This window comes from Meles meles, chromosome 7 (assembly GCF_922984935.1).
Source record: "Meles meles chromosome 7, mMelMel3.1 paternal haplotype, whole genome shotgun sequence".
Classification (NCBI taxonomy): domain Eukaryota; kingdom Metazoa; phylum Chordata; class Mammalia; order Carnivora; family Mustelidae; genus Meles; species Meles meles.
In genome coordinates, this window is record NC_060072.1 from 22,656,719 (window position 1) to 22,669,978 (window position 13,260).

At 40.1% G+C, this 13,260-nt stretch overlaps 1 protein-coding gene across 5 annotated transcripts in view; it reads right to left on the bottom strand.

Annotated features, from left to right (window-relative positions):
- TMPO (thymopoietin) overlaps positions 1-10,293 on the bottom strand; it is a 30,707-nt gene extending 20,414 nt beyond the window's left edge. For 2 of the 5 annotated variants that reach the window (XM_046011636.1, XM_046011635.1), the window contains exons 1-2: positions 8,464-10,274; positions 1,603-1,729 (exon numbers count right to left, since the gene is read on the bottom strand). In XM_046011636.1, coding sequence (XP_045867592.1) covers positions 1,603-1,729; positions 8,464-8,742 — 406 coding nt within the window. In that variant the 5' untranslated portion in view covers positions 8,743-10,274. Of the gene's footprint in view, positions 1-1,602; positions 1,730-8,463 lie in introns of all 5 variants that reach the window. The other 3 variants (XM_046011633.1, XM_046011634.1, XM_046011632.1) reach the window with 3 other exon arrangements.
- Between the last annotated feature and the right edge of the window lie 2,967 nt (positions 10,294-13,260).

Genomic DNA, 13,260 nt, shown 5'->3' on the forward strand with positions numbered 1-13,260 from the left:
CACACCTATCAGAATGACTCAAAAACTCAACCTTAAGTACTAGCAAAGATGGGGAACAACAAGAATGCTCATGTATGGGCAGTGGGAATGCAAAATATTCCAGTTAGGTTGGTAGTTTCTTATAAAGGCAAACTTACACACATGCCAAGACCCAGCTAGCCTACTCCTAGGTATTGACCCAAGAGAAATGAAGATACAAAAACCTGTGTGCTATTAAAACACAAAACTCAACTAAATAAATTTGAAGACTTAATTGACTTTATTCAATGATTCATAAATTGGGCAGCATCCCATCTTCTAAGTAGAAAGGAGCTGCAAGGAACTGTACCAAATAGAATTTTATAGGCAGAAACAGAAAGATTGCTAGCAAAAGAGAAGATTGTTTCAGACAAGTTCACCTTCCCCTTAAGGGGCAGAGCAGGTGGTCTTATCTATATTACCTCACAAGTGTGGACGAGGAAATTTCAGACTTGACTTATTAAAATTTCACTCCTCTGGTACCTGCCTGCCTCTCTGCCTACTTGTGATCTCTCTCTCTGTCAAATAAATAAATAATCTTAAAAAAATTTTTTTAATTTAATTTAAATTAATTGGCATATACTATATTATTAGTTTCAGAGGTAAAGGTCTGTGACTCATCAGTCTTACATAATACACAGCGCTCATTACATTATGTGCCCTCCTTAAAGTCCCTTATCCAGTTACCTCATCCCTCCACCCCCTTCTCCTCTAGCAACCCTCAACTTCCTATGGTTGAGTCTCTTATGATTTGTCCAGTGTTTAAAATTTTACAATTCAGAATACCAAAACGGACATTTCTCATCTTGAGGTTACTGTCAAGACCCTCCAAAATTAAGGCAAAAATCACCAATAGTAACCAAGTGATGGAAATCCAGTGTATTTAGTTTCAAGTCTTCTTTTTTTAGTTTGTTCTTTAAGGGACCATTCTTGATTTCCAATCAAAACACGACTTTAAAAATGGTACTTTTAATGATAACTAAAAATGGGTCCAAGCTAGGAATTGATTAACTTGGGTTATATTAATAAGTCTGTCACCAACTTAGTGATTTGGATGAACCTGGCCCACTAAGTCACCTCATATTTTCCTCAGCTGTCATGTAAGATCCCTATATCTCACCAGATACTTGTGACATGAGCACCATATGAAACAATTTCAACAACAGAGATAATCTTGGAGATTATCTAAATTCATTTTTCTCATTTTATTGTCCTCATTTATAGTCAAGGAACCTGTGTCCTTGGCCACATAAATAATTAATGACACATTGTTCCTTAGAACCCAAACTCTAGGGGCACCTGGGTGGCTCAGTGGGTTAAAGCCTCTGCCTTTCGCTCAGGTCATGATCCCAGGGTCCTGGGATGGAGCCCTGCATCGGGCTGTCTGCTTGGCAGGGAGACTGCTTCCTCCTCTCTCTCTCTCTCTCTGCCTGCCTTTCTCCCTACTTGTGATCTCTATCTGTCAAATAAATAAATAAAATCTTAAAAAAAAAAAAAAAAAAAAAAGAACCCAAACTCTAACTGCTAGACAAGACAAGAAAACAATGCAGGGCACTCACAGAAAAAGAAATTTTACTCACTTACCCACAATAGGACCAGGATTCACTCCATATTTCACAAGCTGATCCAGAAGATCTTCATTAGTGAGCTCTGTTACATCTAGATCATCTTTATCTTCTAGTCTGGGTCTATCAGTTTTCTTTGTGGCTTTCTGTAAAGAAAGTCTAGTTATTATTTGCACAGAGTTAAAAAAAAATGTTTTTTACTATACTACTATATAATTAAGACTGTATACGATAAACCTGCAAACATACCCTCTGTTGATTTACAGCTTTATCAGGCCTTAGCAATATAATTAAATTAAAGGCAACTCATTATTTGAAGATATTATAACATATAACTCAGACTTTAAAAATATTACTATTAACATGGTCAGTTTTGGCTAACCTGTCTTTATAGGAGATGATGGCATAAAAATTCAAGAGTAAACAGACTGGGATTAAACATTTTCACCCAGATAATCAGAAATACAATTTACTACTGACTTGTTTTAAAAATCCTTAAAAGTTTAAATTATTCTATGAAAGTAAGACTTTACCATAAAGATATGTCTTAGTTATATTTAAAAATGATTTCCTTTAAACAAGCATATCAGAATTTAAGAAGCCCAAATGAATACTGAAATACAGTGACTTTAGTGCCCAGTTTTTGACCTATGAAGGAAGTCAAACTTTATGGCAATCACCTCCTGACACAGCTTTGTCACCACACTTAGTTCTATGTGGCTGTTTTACTTAGAAAAGGCAAAAGAACATGGAACAAGCTTTGAGAGAAATTTCAACTCAAGCAATGGCAGTCTGTACTGGAATAACTATCTAAACTACATAAACTTTCAAGGCTAACCAAGAGAAGAGAGCAGAAGTATGGGCGCCTTCTAGGGTTGTGGCAGATAGCCTTACAAAATGCCTCAGTAACCCCAGAGAACTGAACCAAAAAAACCAAAAAAAATTGGCTTTTAAAATAATGGTCACAAAATATCAAAGTCAATTTAGGCAAATTGTTATTTAAGGCAAATGAGTCAATACTAAATCCTAGAAATATTTTACGTAAAATGGTGAAAACAATAGTTGCACAGACTGTTTACTTTTAATAATTCTGAAGGGGGAAAATCAGCCAAATACAAATTTGAAGTATTTTATATAAAGCAAGATTATGAGAAATTAGTTTTTAAAGATAACTGCCAATAAGAGAAATCTTATCAAGAGAAATCTCTTATATAACTAAAAAATGGCTATGAAAGTTAGGGTACCTTCAGAAGGCTTTAATACACATTGCACTGATAGGATCAGGCTCAAATCTGTAAGCAACTTACACGTTAATGTCAAAATAGCTGCCAAGAGTCTAAGAGCTCTATATCATAGCCCTGAATTCTTTAAAGACTTTTTAAAATACCAAATAGACCAAATCCTGTGTTGATGACCTACTTGAATTTTCCAAAAATTGTGGAAAGGTTGGGAACAAAACCTCCCTTATATAAGTATATAAAACACATATACTTTAAATAAAAGAAAATCAATCAAATACAGATTACTAGTATTACCTCCTACCTTAAGAATTTTCACATTTTATTATCAAGAAAACATCCAAGAATTTTAATTTCTTACAACAGCCTGAGGTTTTCAAGAAATCTCTTCCTTTGGCACTCACCGCACACCACTACTTGTAAACATACTTTATCTTCTCCAGATGGTAAATTCCTTGAGCAATAGTACCTAAGTCTGGTTTATTATCAGAACTTTAAAACTTTTGGAAAAGTTAGCCCCTATTTCAAAAAGTCTTACCCCAGTCTGAGTCCTAATCTTGGGCCTGAGAATCTGTATTTTAACGTGTATCTCAGGTGTTTTGGATACAACATTTAAGAGAGTAGCAGAAAGAAGAGGCACTGTCATATTCATATTGTATCCCAAGCATCTAAAATAAAAAAAAAAAAAAGACTGCCTGACACAAGAGTAGGTATCTGACAGATGTTTTGCTGAGTGAAAGAAAGTGTCATCTAGTGAGGGAGTAATAAGTCACTTATTTTAAAAAATCCATTTCTTATTAAGAAATAACAAAAGGCTTGAGGCACCTGGGTGGCTCAGTGGGTTAAGCATCTGACTCTTGATTTCAGCTCAGGTCATGATCTCAAGGGTTGTGGGACAGAACCCCGCATCCGCTCCAAGCTCAGTAGGTTGTCTGCTTCAGATTCTCTCCCTCTGCCCACCCCCACTCTCTCTCTCACATACATAAATAAAAATTAATAATATTAAAAAAAAAGAAATAACAAAGCCTTATCAAATCAAAGCAGAACCCAACAATCTTCTATTTTCTTAAAATATAATGAAAGATTACAGCTGTACAAAATCTTCAGAGGGGAATAAACTAGCATAAGGTATGTCAAATAAAGAGGGAATTAACAAGCTACCTGATTTTTATCTTTAATTTGTAGGGAGAAAAGTTCCAGAAATGTAATGCTATTTTTTAAAAAAGATTTTATTTATTTATTTGACAGAGAGAGATCATAATAGGCAGAGAGGCAGGCAGCAAGAGAGGGGGAAGCAGGCTCCCCACTGAGCAGAGAGCCCGATGCGGGGCGGATCCTAGGACCCTGGGATTATGACCTGAGCCAAAGGCAGAGGCCCAACCCACTGAGCCACCCAGGCGCCCCTGTATTGCTATTTTTATGAAATATCAAATTTAATAGGAATACAAACTGAGAGACAGGTCAGTGTCTTATGCATAATTATCAAGCCAGCAGTTTCAATCAGGAAGAAGGAACCATTATTTGTACTGATTTCTGCATCCAGAGTTTTTGTTCCCTTGAGTAAATCACATAATCTTAGTTTCATTCAGTCAAAAATACCAGGTACCTACTATATGCCAGGCACTGTTCTCCAGTTTCTTCCCAACTACCAGATGATCTCTAATGTCTTTTTCAACTTTAAAAATCCAACAGTTCTTTGATAATATCACCTATGAGCTATTATTTATTTCATTACTTTTTAGAACTTCAGGCTCCACAACCAACACAGGGCTTAAACTCACTACCCCGACATTAGTAAGAGTTGCATGCTCTACTGACTGAGCCAGCAGGCGTCCCCAGCTACTCTTATTTTTAAATTTCCACCATTAGTAGCAAGATGAATGAAGCACAGCAATAATTATCATTATAAAATAGATTCTACTGAGCACTTACTATATACCAAGTTGTGTTCTGAATAACTTCCTACATGTACTAACTTACACAGAATCCTAAAAATCCTATGAGATAGACACTAACATCCCCGTTTTAGGAGAGGAAACTGAAGTTCAAAGAGGCACAGCTAACTCCAGCAATATAGAAACATTTGAACAGACTTGAGGCCTATATCACTTTCACAAATTTACCTCACCCAATTCTGAAAAAAAAAAAAAAAAAAAAAAAAAAAAAAAAAAAAAAAAAAAAAAAAAAAAAAATTATGGTAACATTGTATTGCTCTGGAGCTAAATAAACACACAAAAAATTCAGAAATCACATGTAATAGGTAACATGTAACCTCTGAGCACTAGACACCTTAACAAATGCAACCTTTAATAATCCTCAATTAAGTAGTTACTAGTAGTTCCTAGATTATTCTTATTTTCCAAATGAAAACTGAGCATCTGATAGACAATGTTCATTGTTTAAGGTCATCCGAATAGGAAGCAGACCTGGGATTTTAATCCCCACTCTAGAACACTCTGATTCAAAAGTCTACACTTAACACCTTACTGAAGACTATGGCAGTCAACTTATGATTTAATTAACACTCACCATCGCTAGCATACTTTTTACTGTTCTATTCCATGTCTTTAAATATTTCCTGTTAAAAATTCATGATCCGCTAGATCAGACCATTCAAGAATGCTATGCTCCACTGGATTCCAAATCGCTATACCAGTGCTTTGTACCTTGGAACAATAAGGCAGATTGCCAACTTTGTGATTGTTTATTTTTGTGTCAACAATCTAGGTAATTTCAACACCTAAAAACACTGGCATAATCAAGATAATAAAATATAAAGCTCAGAAACAAGAAAGCTGAAAACCAAAACCAAAAATTTGAACAAGCAAATATTTGTCATATCACACCAAATGAATCAAAAAGACCGTGGCCATGGCTAAATGGAAAATTTCTCCTTCAATCAAAAATACTCTTCATAAACCCATGTTTAAATAGAAGGTATATCCTCAGTCCTTGGCCAAGCCACAGTAATGTTTGGTTTGTTTTAAAATGCTAAAAATTGGGGTGCCTGGGTGGCTCGGTGGGTTAAGCCTCTGCCTTCGGCTTGGGTCATGATCTCAGGGTCCTGGGATCAAGTCCCACGTAGCTCTCTGCTCAGGGAGGCTGCTTCCTCCTCTCTCTCTGCCTGCCTCTCTGCCTACTTGTGATCTCTGTCAAATAAATAAATAAAATCTTTAAAAAAAATAAATAAAATGTTAAAAATTTACCACTTAAAAATATCTGCCTGATCTATAACTCTCAAACATAATTTGACTTTCTGCTAGATTATATTCTTTAAGAATGTGACTATGTTGTTTTACATGTGGGGCTAACAATGGCCACAACATAAAATACTGTACACATAAGAGTACTGAGAACAATTTTATCGAGTAGTATAAATACCCTAAGGCTCTTTTCCTGCAAATTCAAGATTATTTTTCCTATGCCTGATAAAGTCTATCATATTCCTAAATTCAATTTTAAGTCACTTTTACTTAATGTGCTTTAAAACAGAAAATGATGCTACCGCCCAACTACCACTACTAATTTCTCAAGTTGTTCACACCATTGGCTACGAGATAGTTTTTCTTTATATGGATTAAAACATTAAATGAGATATAAACGGCGTATCATGCCACTGGAGACTGTAGATTCTCTTAAAATACTAATTCCTTTCACCCAGAACTTATTTGAGTGGTGCTGACCAACTCTGATACCATGGGAAATTTGAGATGAAATGTGTGAGTAACAAACACGATCAATTAGCATACAAAAAAATCCAACAAACTATATAATTATGGTAGTGGGTAGGGTCTGCAGAAATCAATCTCCAGTAGTTATGAACACTTAGTAGGAATTCAAAAATGCTGGATAACTGAACTCAAATTTTTACACCTCCAAAACACAGAGAAGATTGTGACATACTTTTTTTTTTTTTTTAAATTGAAGTACAGTTAACATACAATGTTATATTAGTTGAGACATACTCTTTTAAAAAAGTTTTTGAAGGAAAAGCATCAAAACCAAGGTGGAGGTTTCCGCTGAAAACCGTCAAATTAAGAACGAACAATCCTATTATAAACACAACCAAGTACTTTCAGGGCTCAAGAATAACATTTACAAAAAAAAAAGAATAACATTTACATAGAATACAATATAGCGTTCTACAGAAGACTTTTTTTTTTTTAAAGTGTGCTGATTTAAATGGAAAAGATTCCATTTCCACCAAAATCTTTACTAAAATCATTTGAATGTTTTTTTCCATGGGGCCTGGGAAAAAGCAGATAATCAACATTCTTTAAGAATCTCTTAAATTTCTCTTTATTATGGAGAAGTAAACTGGCTTTCTTCAAATCCACTAAGACATCAGAAGCAATAAGGTGCAGTTGGTCTTTCATTCAACGATATTTGACACTCCCAGTTGCCAGGCACTGAATTAAGACATTAAGATTTTCAATTTCTCCAAAGCTCAGATTAAGATTTTCAGTTAAATCTACATTACATCTTTCTTTCATTTCCACCTAGTAGTCCAGAAAAACACATCACACAGATTTCTTAAAAACTAAACAACACGACTTTGAAGAACGCAGTACTTCTGAGTTATCAAACTCAACAACTATAAACTCCACATTCGAAGCCTTACAAAGCAACGCATATTACATCCAATCACCAATTTTAACTACGGTCTGTCATGATTTGAAATCTGAGAAGTACGCAGTTCACGCCAACAAAACAGCATATAAAAACCCACAGAACAAAACCCAAACTATTCTCAAACAGAATAAGCATTTGGTAAAACCAATCTGAGACTTAACTGGGATTAGATAGTCCAAATTGCAATCACTGATACATTAGAATGTCAAGAAATTAGCAACTCCGGCTTCCGAAATCTTTCCTTTTCTTATGCAAAATTTACCAAAAAGTTAAAAAAAAAAAAAAAAAAAGCAAGGCAAAAACCCAAGCCCTCTAGAATTTCCAAATATTCTAGGCGCCTAAGACAACCGCTTAACGATGTTATTTTTAAGTGCTCATTTTAATTTAGAACACTGCCCCGCCAAGACATAGCCTGTTGCTGGAACACTTAACGAGAAAAACATAAACGGTTCAAAAAGCCCTCCATATGCAAAACTATAAAAAGGCGGGAATTTCTTTATTTCAAATTTTGGTTAGAAATTAGTATGTCACAAATTGCCCTCCAGGGAGCGCTCTGAGACTCGGTTACTAGTCATTTCAGTTAATAAAGCGGGAAAACGCTCGACCGTAACCTACTGCAGTTTCAGGCTGACCCTCCCCAAAGGGCTTTCGAATCCGGCACGGAAGTCCCCGCCGAAATACCCACTCCCGAGGTCGAGGGACACCGAGCTATCCGCGCACCACAGAACAGCAAACGCCGACTTCACACCTTCCACACACACAACCGCTAGTCCTGCGGCCCCAACTTCGCGACTCTTCCCTCCAGCGGCCTCCCCTTCCAGAGCTGCAAGCCGAATCCTGCGTCCGCAGACCCACAGGCCTGCCTCTCGGTCCCGCGCGGGGACAGCCCCGCTGCCGAGGAGGCAAGAGGGGGCGCCAAGGAGGAGGGCTGCGAGCGCGCGCGGGGAGGAGGGGGTAGGGGCGACAACCACCAACCGCCCGCCTTTGTGGCCCCGGCTGGGCGTCCTTACCCTGCCGACGGCGGCCCGGCTGCGGCCTGAGACGGCGGCCCCGGAGCCGAGGACCGGGGTGGGCTCGCGCTCCTCGTCGCTGGAGAAGTCCGGGGGCCCCTTGCTGTTGGCGCCGGCGGCGAGCGGCGGCCGGTTGCGCGCCGTGAGGTGCTGCAGATAGAGCTGCACGTATACGTCTTTGCGCTGCTCCCCGACCGGGAGCGTCACATTGTTGGCGACCAACTCACTCTTCAACTTCTCTTTCGTCAGGACCGAGGGGTCTTCCAGGAACTCCGGCATCTCCGCGGCGAATCCCCTTCCCTGCAGACCTCACAGCCGCAGCTCACGCCGGCGCGCTCGCTCTTTGCCCGGGGGGGACCGCGCTGCCGCCTCCGAACCCTACGACTCCTGCCCGGGAGGAGCGCCGCGGAGCAAAGCAAAAACTCGCACACACAAAGCAAAGCAAAAGCCGTACACAAAAGCCCCCCTAGCACAAGTGCGGACCAAGTGCGGCCAAGATAGGAGCCTCCAGCAACCCCAGCCCACACACTACACAAGCAAGCAGAGATCAGCCTGTTTCACCCACGCCCCAAGAACGCGCGCCGCCATTGGCCCGCGGTGGGAGGAAGCCTGGCGGTGATTGGTAGGATCCCTCGCGCGGGTTCCATTAGCCGCTGCACGGTGCGAGAGGTTGTAGAAACGCAGTTTAAAAGCCGCTGGGGCGGGAGCCCCGGCGTCTGGTCCGTTTCTATTTCCCTTTTCTCCACCCTTCCCCTAAGACGCAGATAAGGGACAAGTCGTACTACTGTGTGTGCGGTTTCTTCCCACCCCACCTGCCCCGTCCTGCTTGAGAAGGAGCTTCTCTCTCTGGGGTCGATCGCCTTCCAATGGGCCGACTTTCACGCCAGCAGCGAGGACCCTGGACTGGGCCTTTCTCAATCGTAGAACACTGATTTACCGAAGAATGACCGCAGCCTTTCCTTCCCCAAACGCTCGCCCGGAAGGGAAAGAAAAGGAGCAAGGCGTGCTTATCGGCACTCCGCTTCCTTGATTTGGTTTACCTGGGGGGAGGAAACGGGAGGGCAAGCAGTAAAATCCCTCTCTGCTTGCAGGTGCTTCTTTTGTTTCTGAAATTCGGGAAAAGCCAGACCTCAACGACCGGGCACTTTAAAATGCTCCTGAATCTGTGACAAAATTGTGTCGTCAAATATTTCATTCGTTTCTTACCCTACAGGTCGGGACGTTTCTAAATTTCATTTTGAACACTGGGGCACAACTAACTGCATTTTTGTTGAGAGCATCTCTGTGTTAGATTCTTACACCCATAAGTATCTTACCATAACTTCATCAAACCTAATGTTAAATAATAAAACAGGATGAAGCAAAAACAGTTAGGAATGCCCTAGTGGGCAACTTAAGATAACTGAGATGGTGCATACCTAGATTTCAATCATAGCAGAGCCTGGTGACCTATAATCAGGCCGGGAACCCTAATCAAGCCCATATTACTGATCCAAATTGAAAAGTATCAGGAATTTCGTAAGATTAAAATGTCTTCCTGAAAACAAATACCAGCGATGACAAATATTTGTGTTTCTTACAAATGTACATGTTCCAAGATGCTTTCCTCCAAGAAAGAAAAGAAACTGACCTTGCATTTAGGGTACTTTAATCATTTCCACCAAATTCTGACCTCCAAAGCGGCTTAATTTTTAAAAAATGTTTATCTGATTTCTGCATTGTTGTTTGAGGAAATTTTTTTAAAGTACCTTCATTAAAAATGTTCCCCATAAGCATGGAGCACTGGGTGTGATGCCAAAACAATGAACACTGTTATGCTGTAAATAAACAAATAATAAAAAAAATGTTCCCCATGAGTTAAGTCATTATATTTTGTTCAGATCGAAGAGATGCTGTTTAATGATGGATTCCTTTCCTAGGGGCAATTTTTTATTTAAATTATTTTCTAGAACGCTCAGTATTCCATATATTTCAGCAATAGTAATTAGCTAGTAATGCAAATTAAAAATTGAATTTAAATAGCAAATTTTTTGGTACATTTTTAGGGTGCCTTGTGAAAGTTACCTCATTTTTCTCCCCACAGCTTTCCTGGGCACATAGGCAATTGCTTTTATCTTCATAGGGTGACTGAGCTGAGAGGCAAAGGACCATAATTTTGCACCACAAACGTATTAATGCACATGGGATAGTCCCAGTTTGCATAATCTTGGCAAGACCCCAGTCGATGGGTCTAGTCTACCCTATTTGGATTAGCAAATTATCCTGCTAAATCGTTAACTTTCTAGTTGAAGAATTTGGCTCTGGCCTGATTATACTAACAGTTTTTAAGAGGTAGGTTTTGCTGCAGTATCTGAAAAGGGTCGGAGTTACCAGGGCTATATATGATCTGACCAGGTTGGGTACATAGAAGGGTCTCCTGGCTCTGACAGCTGCCCTATGGTCTGAGGATACCTGAGGAACTTGATCCTTGAAATGGATCCTTAGAGAGGGAGGCATTACTGATAACTGAGGATAATATTCTACCTAAATTTGATGTCAGTAGAATACAGTGATGAAGTCACAGAATTACCCAAGGATAGTGCATTGACTTTTTTCATAGGGTCCTTGCACCAGATATTTTTCCATTTTCCAGGGTGTTTAATCCTTAGAGATAATACTTCATCCTACTTTTTAACCACAAGCTAAAAGAAATCAGTCACCTGTTGAGTTTGCAAGGTGTTTGTTTTTGCAAGTTGTTTCAAATAGATGCTGTATGGGGCACCTGGGTGGCTCAGTTTGTTAAGCATCCAATTTCTGATTTCAGCTCAGGCCATGATCTCAGGGTTGTGAGATTGAGCCCCATGTGGGGGGGGGGGAGGGTCTGAGCTCAGCATGGAGTCTGCTTGTCCCTCTCCCTCTACTTCTCCCCACCCCCCCTTCCTCTCTCTCAAATAAATAAAATCTTTAAAATAAATAGACAAGTACTATGCCTTACAGGCCAACCGTAAAGATAATATAATTCACAAAGAACTGCATTCTAGATGCTTGAAACGAATATTCCTTGAGCAAAAACATTTCATTCCCTTTCATTAATTACCTCTTCTCTTTTTATCCTGAGACACTATCAACTGGAGGTTACTTGCAGATTCTATGCTTCCCAGGAGACATGGTGATGTCATAAGCTATCAGACAGATCGCCTTTCTACATCATCCACTAAGTCATGACTTATCAAATTCAGACTTGCAGTTGTCCTAGATGCACCCAGCTATATCCCTAGCACTGTTAATTTTTAGGGATGAAGGTAATTTTGCTTTTAACTCTGCTGTAGAGCTCCTAAGTAGGATTTATTTTTTCCCCATATTCCGTGTACCAAGAGGTTGGACTACAGAATTTGGGCGGCTTCTTTGTTCCTGATTACTACTACAAAACTATTTCTCTTCTTTCCTTGTTCAGAAATGTTTGAAGTTCATATCATCTTGCTAAATCACCTTTAACATCTTTATCATGTATCAAGCTTTTGGCCACTCTCCCTCAGATATTGTAGGCTGTTTTTCCTTGCTCTAGCTTTTCCGCCATCCCTATCTTCTCTGAATTTAACATTCTTTTTTTTTTTTTTTAAGATTTTATTTATTTATTTGACAGAGATCACAAGTAGGCAGAGAGGCAGACAGAAGAGAGAGGAGGAAGCAGGCGCTCCACGGAGCAGAGAGGCCAATGCAGGGCTCGATTCCAGGACCCTGGGATCTGCCTGAGTGGAAGGCAGAGGCTTAATCCACTGAGCCACCCAGGTGCCCCTGAATTTAACATTCTTATAGATGGCCACGCGACACCAGCAGAGAGAGACACAGCGAGGGAGAGAGAATACAAGCAGGGGGAGTGGGAGAAGGAGAAGCAGGTTTCCACCAAGCAAGGAGCCCCATGTGGGGCTCGATGCGGAGCTCCATCCCAGGACCCTGGGATCATAACCTGAACTGAAGGCAGACGCTTCACCGACTGAGCCAGCCAGGCACCCCTTAAAGTTTATTTAAATAATCTCTACACCCAACGTGACGCTCAAACTCATGACCTGTGAGAAAAAAAGTCAGGTGTTCTTCCAGCTGAGCTAGCCGGGCACCCTCAGCACTTGGCCTTGTAGAATTTTAACCTCTTCATCTCCAGCAACTTGTTCCTCTATTCCGTATCATCCATCCACTGCAAGTGGTAACTTTGAACCTTGCAATCAATAACTGTTTTGCCTTCTACATCTCAATTTCAAGTATCATAGTTGTCAATCACTAGCCTTTTCCCTCAACTCATTATACTCTCGCTGACCTACTACTACCTCCATTCTATTAAGCCCAACACTTAAAAAAAACTATTACTATGCTTCTGACATCATAAACACTTCCAACTTACCCAACTTAGGTTCCTCGATTAATCCTTGCAATTGCTCTTTTGCAGACATTTTCAAATCCCTTACCCCAATGTCTCTATCTTTCTTACTTGGAGGAACCTCAAGGTAGCCTCTTACTTAGTCATGTTTGGACTGAACCCTACTGAAACAAACTTTTCCATTTCATTGCTGCATCCAAATAGCAGAGACTGGTATAGAAAAATCATACGACAGGGCTGACTGGTTTTAATTCATGACCTCAGGGGGCTCCTGGGTGGCTCAGTGGGTTAAGGCCTCTGCCTTAGGCTCAGGTCATGATCCCAGGGTCCTGGGATCAAGCCCCACATCGAGCTCTCTGCTCCACAGGGAGCCTGCTTCCTCCTCTCTCTCTGCCTGCCTCTCTGCCTAGTTGTGATTTCTCTCTGTCAAATAAATAAAATATTTT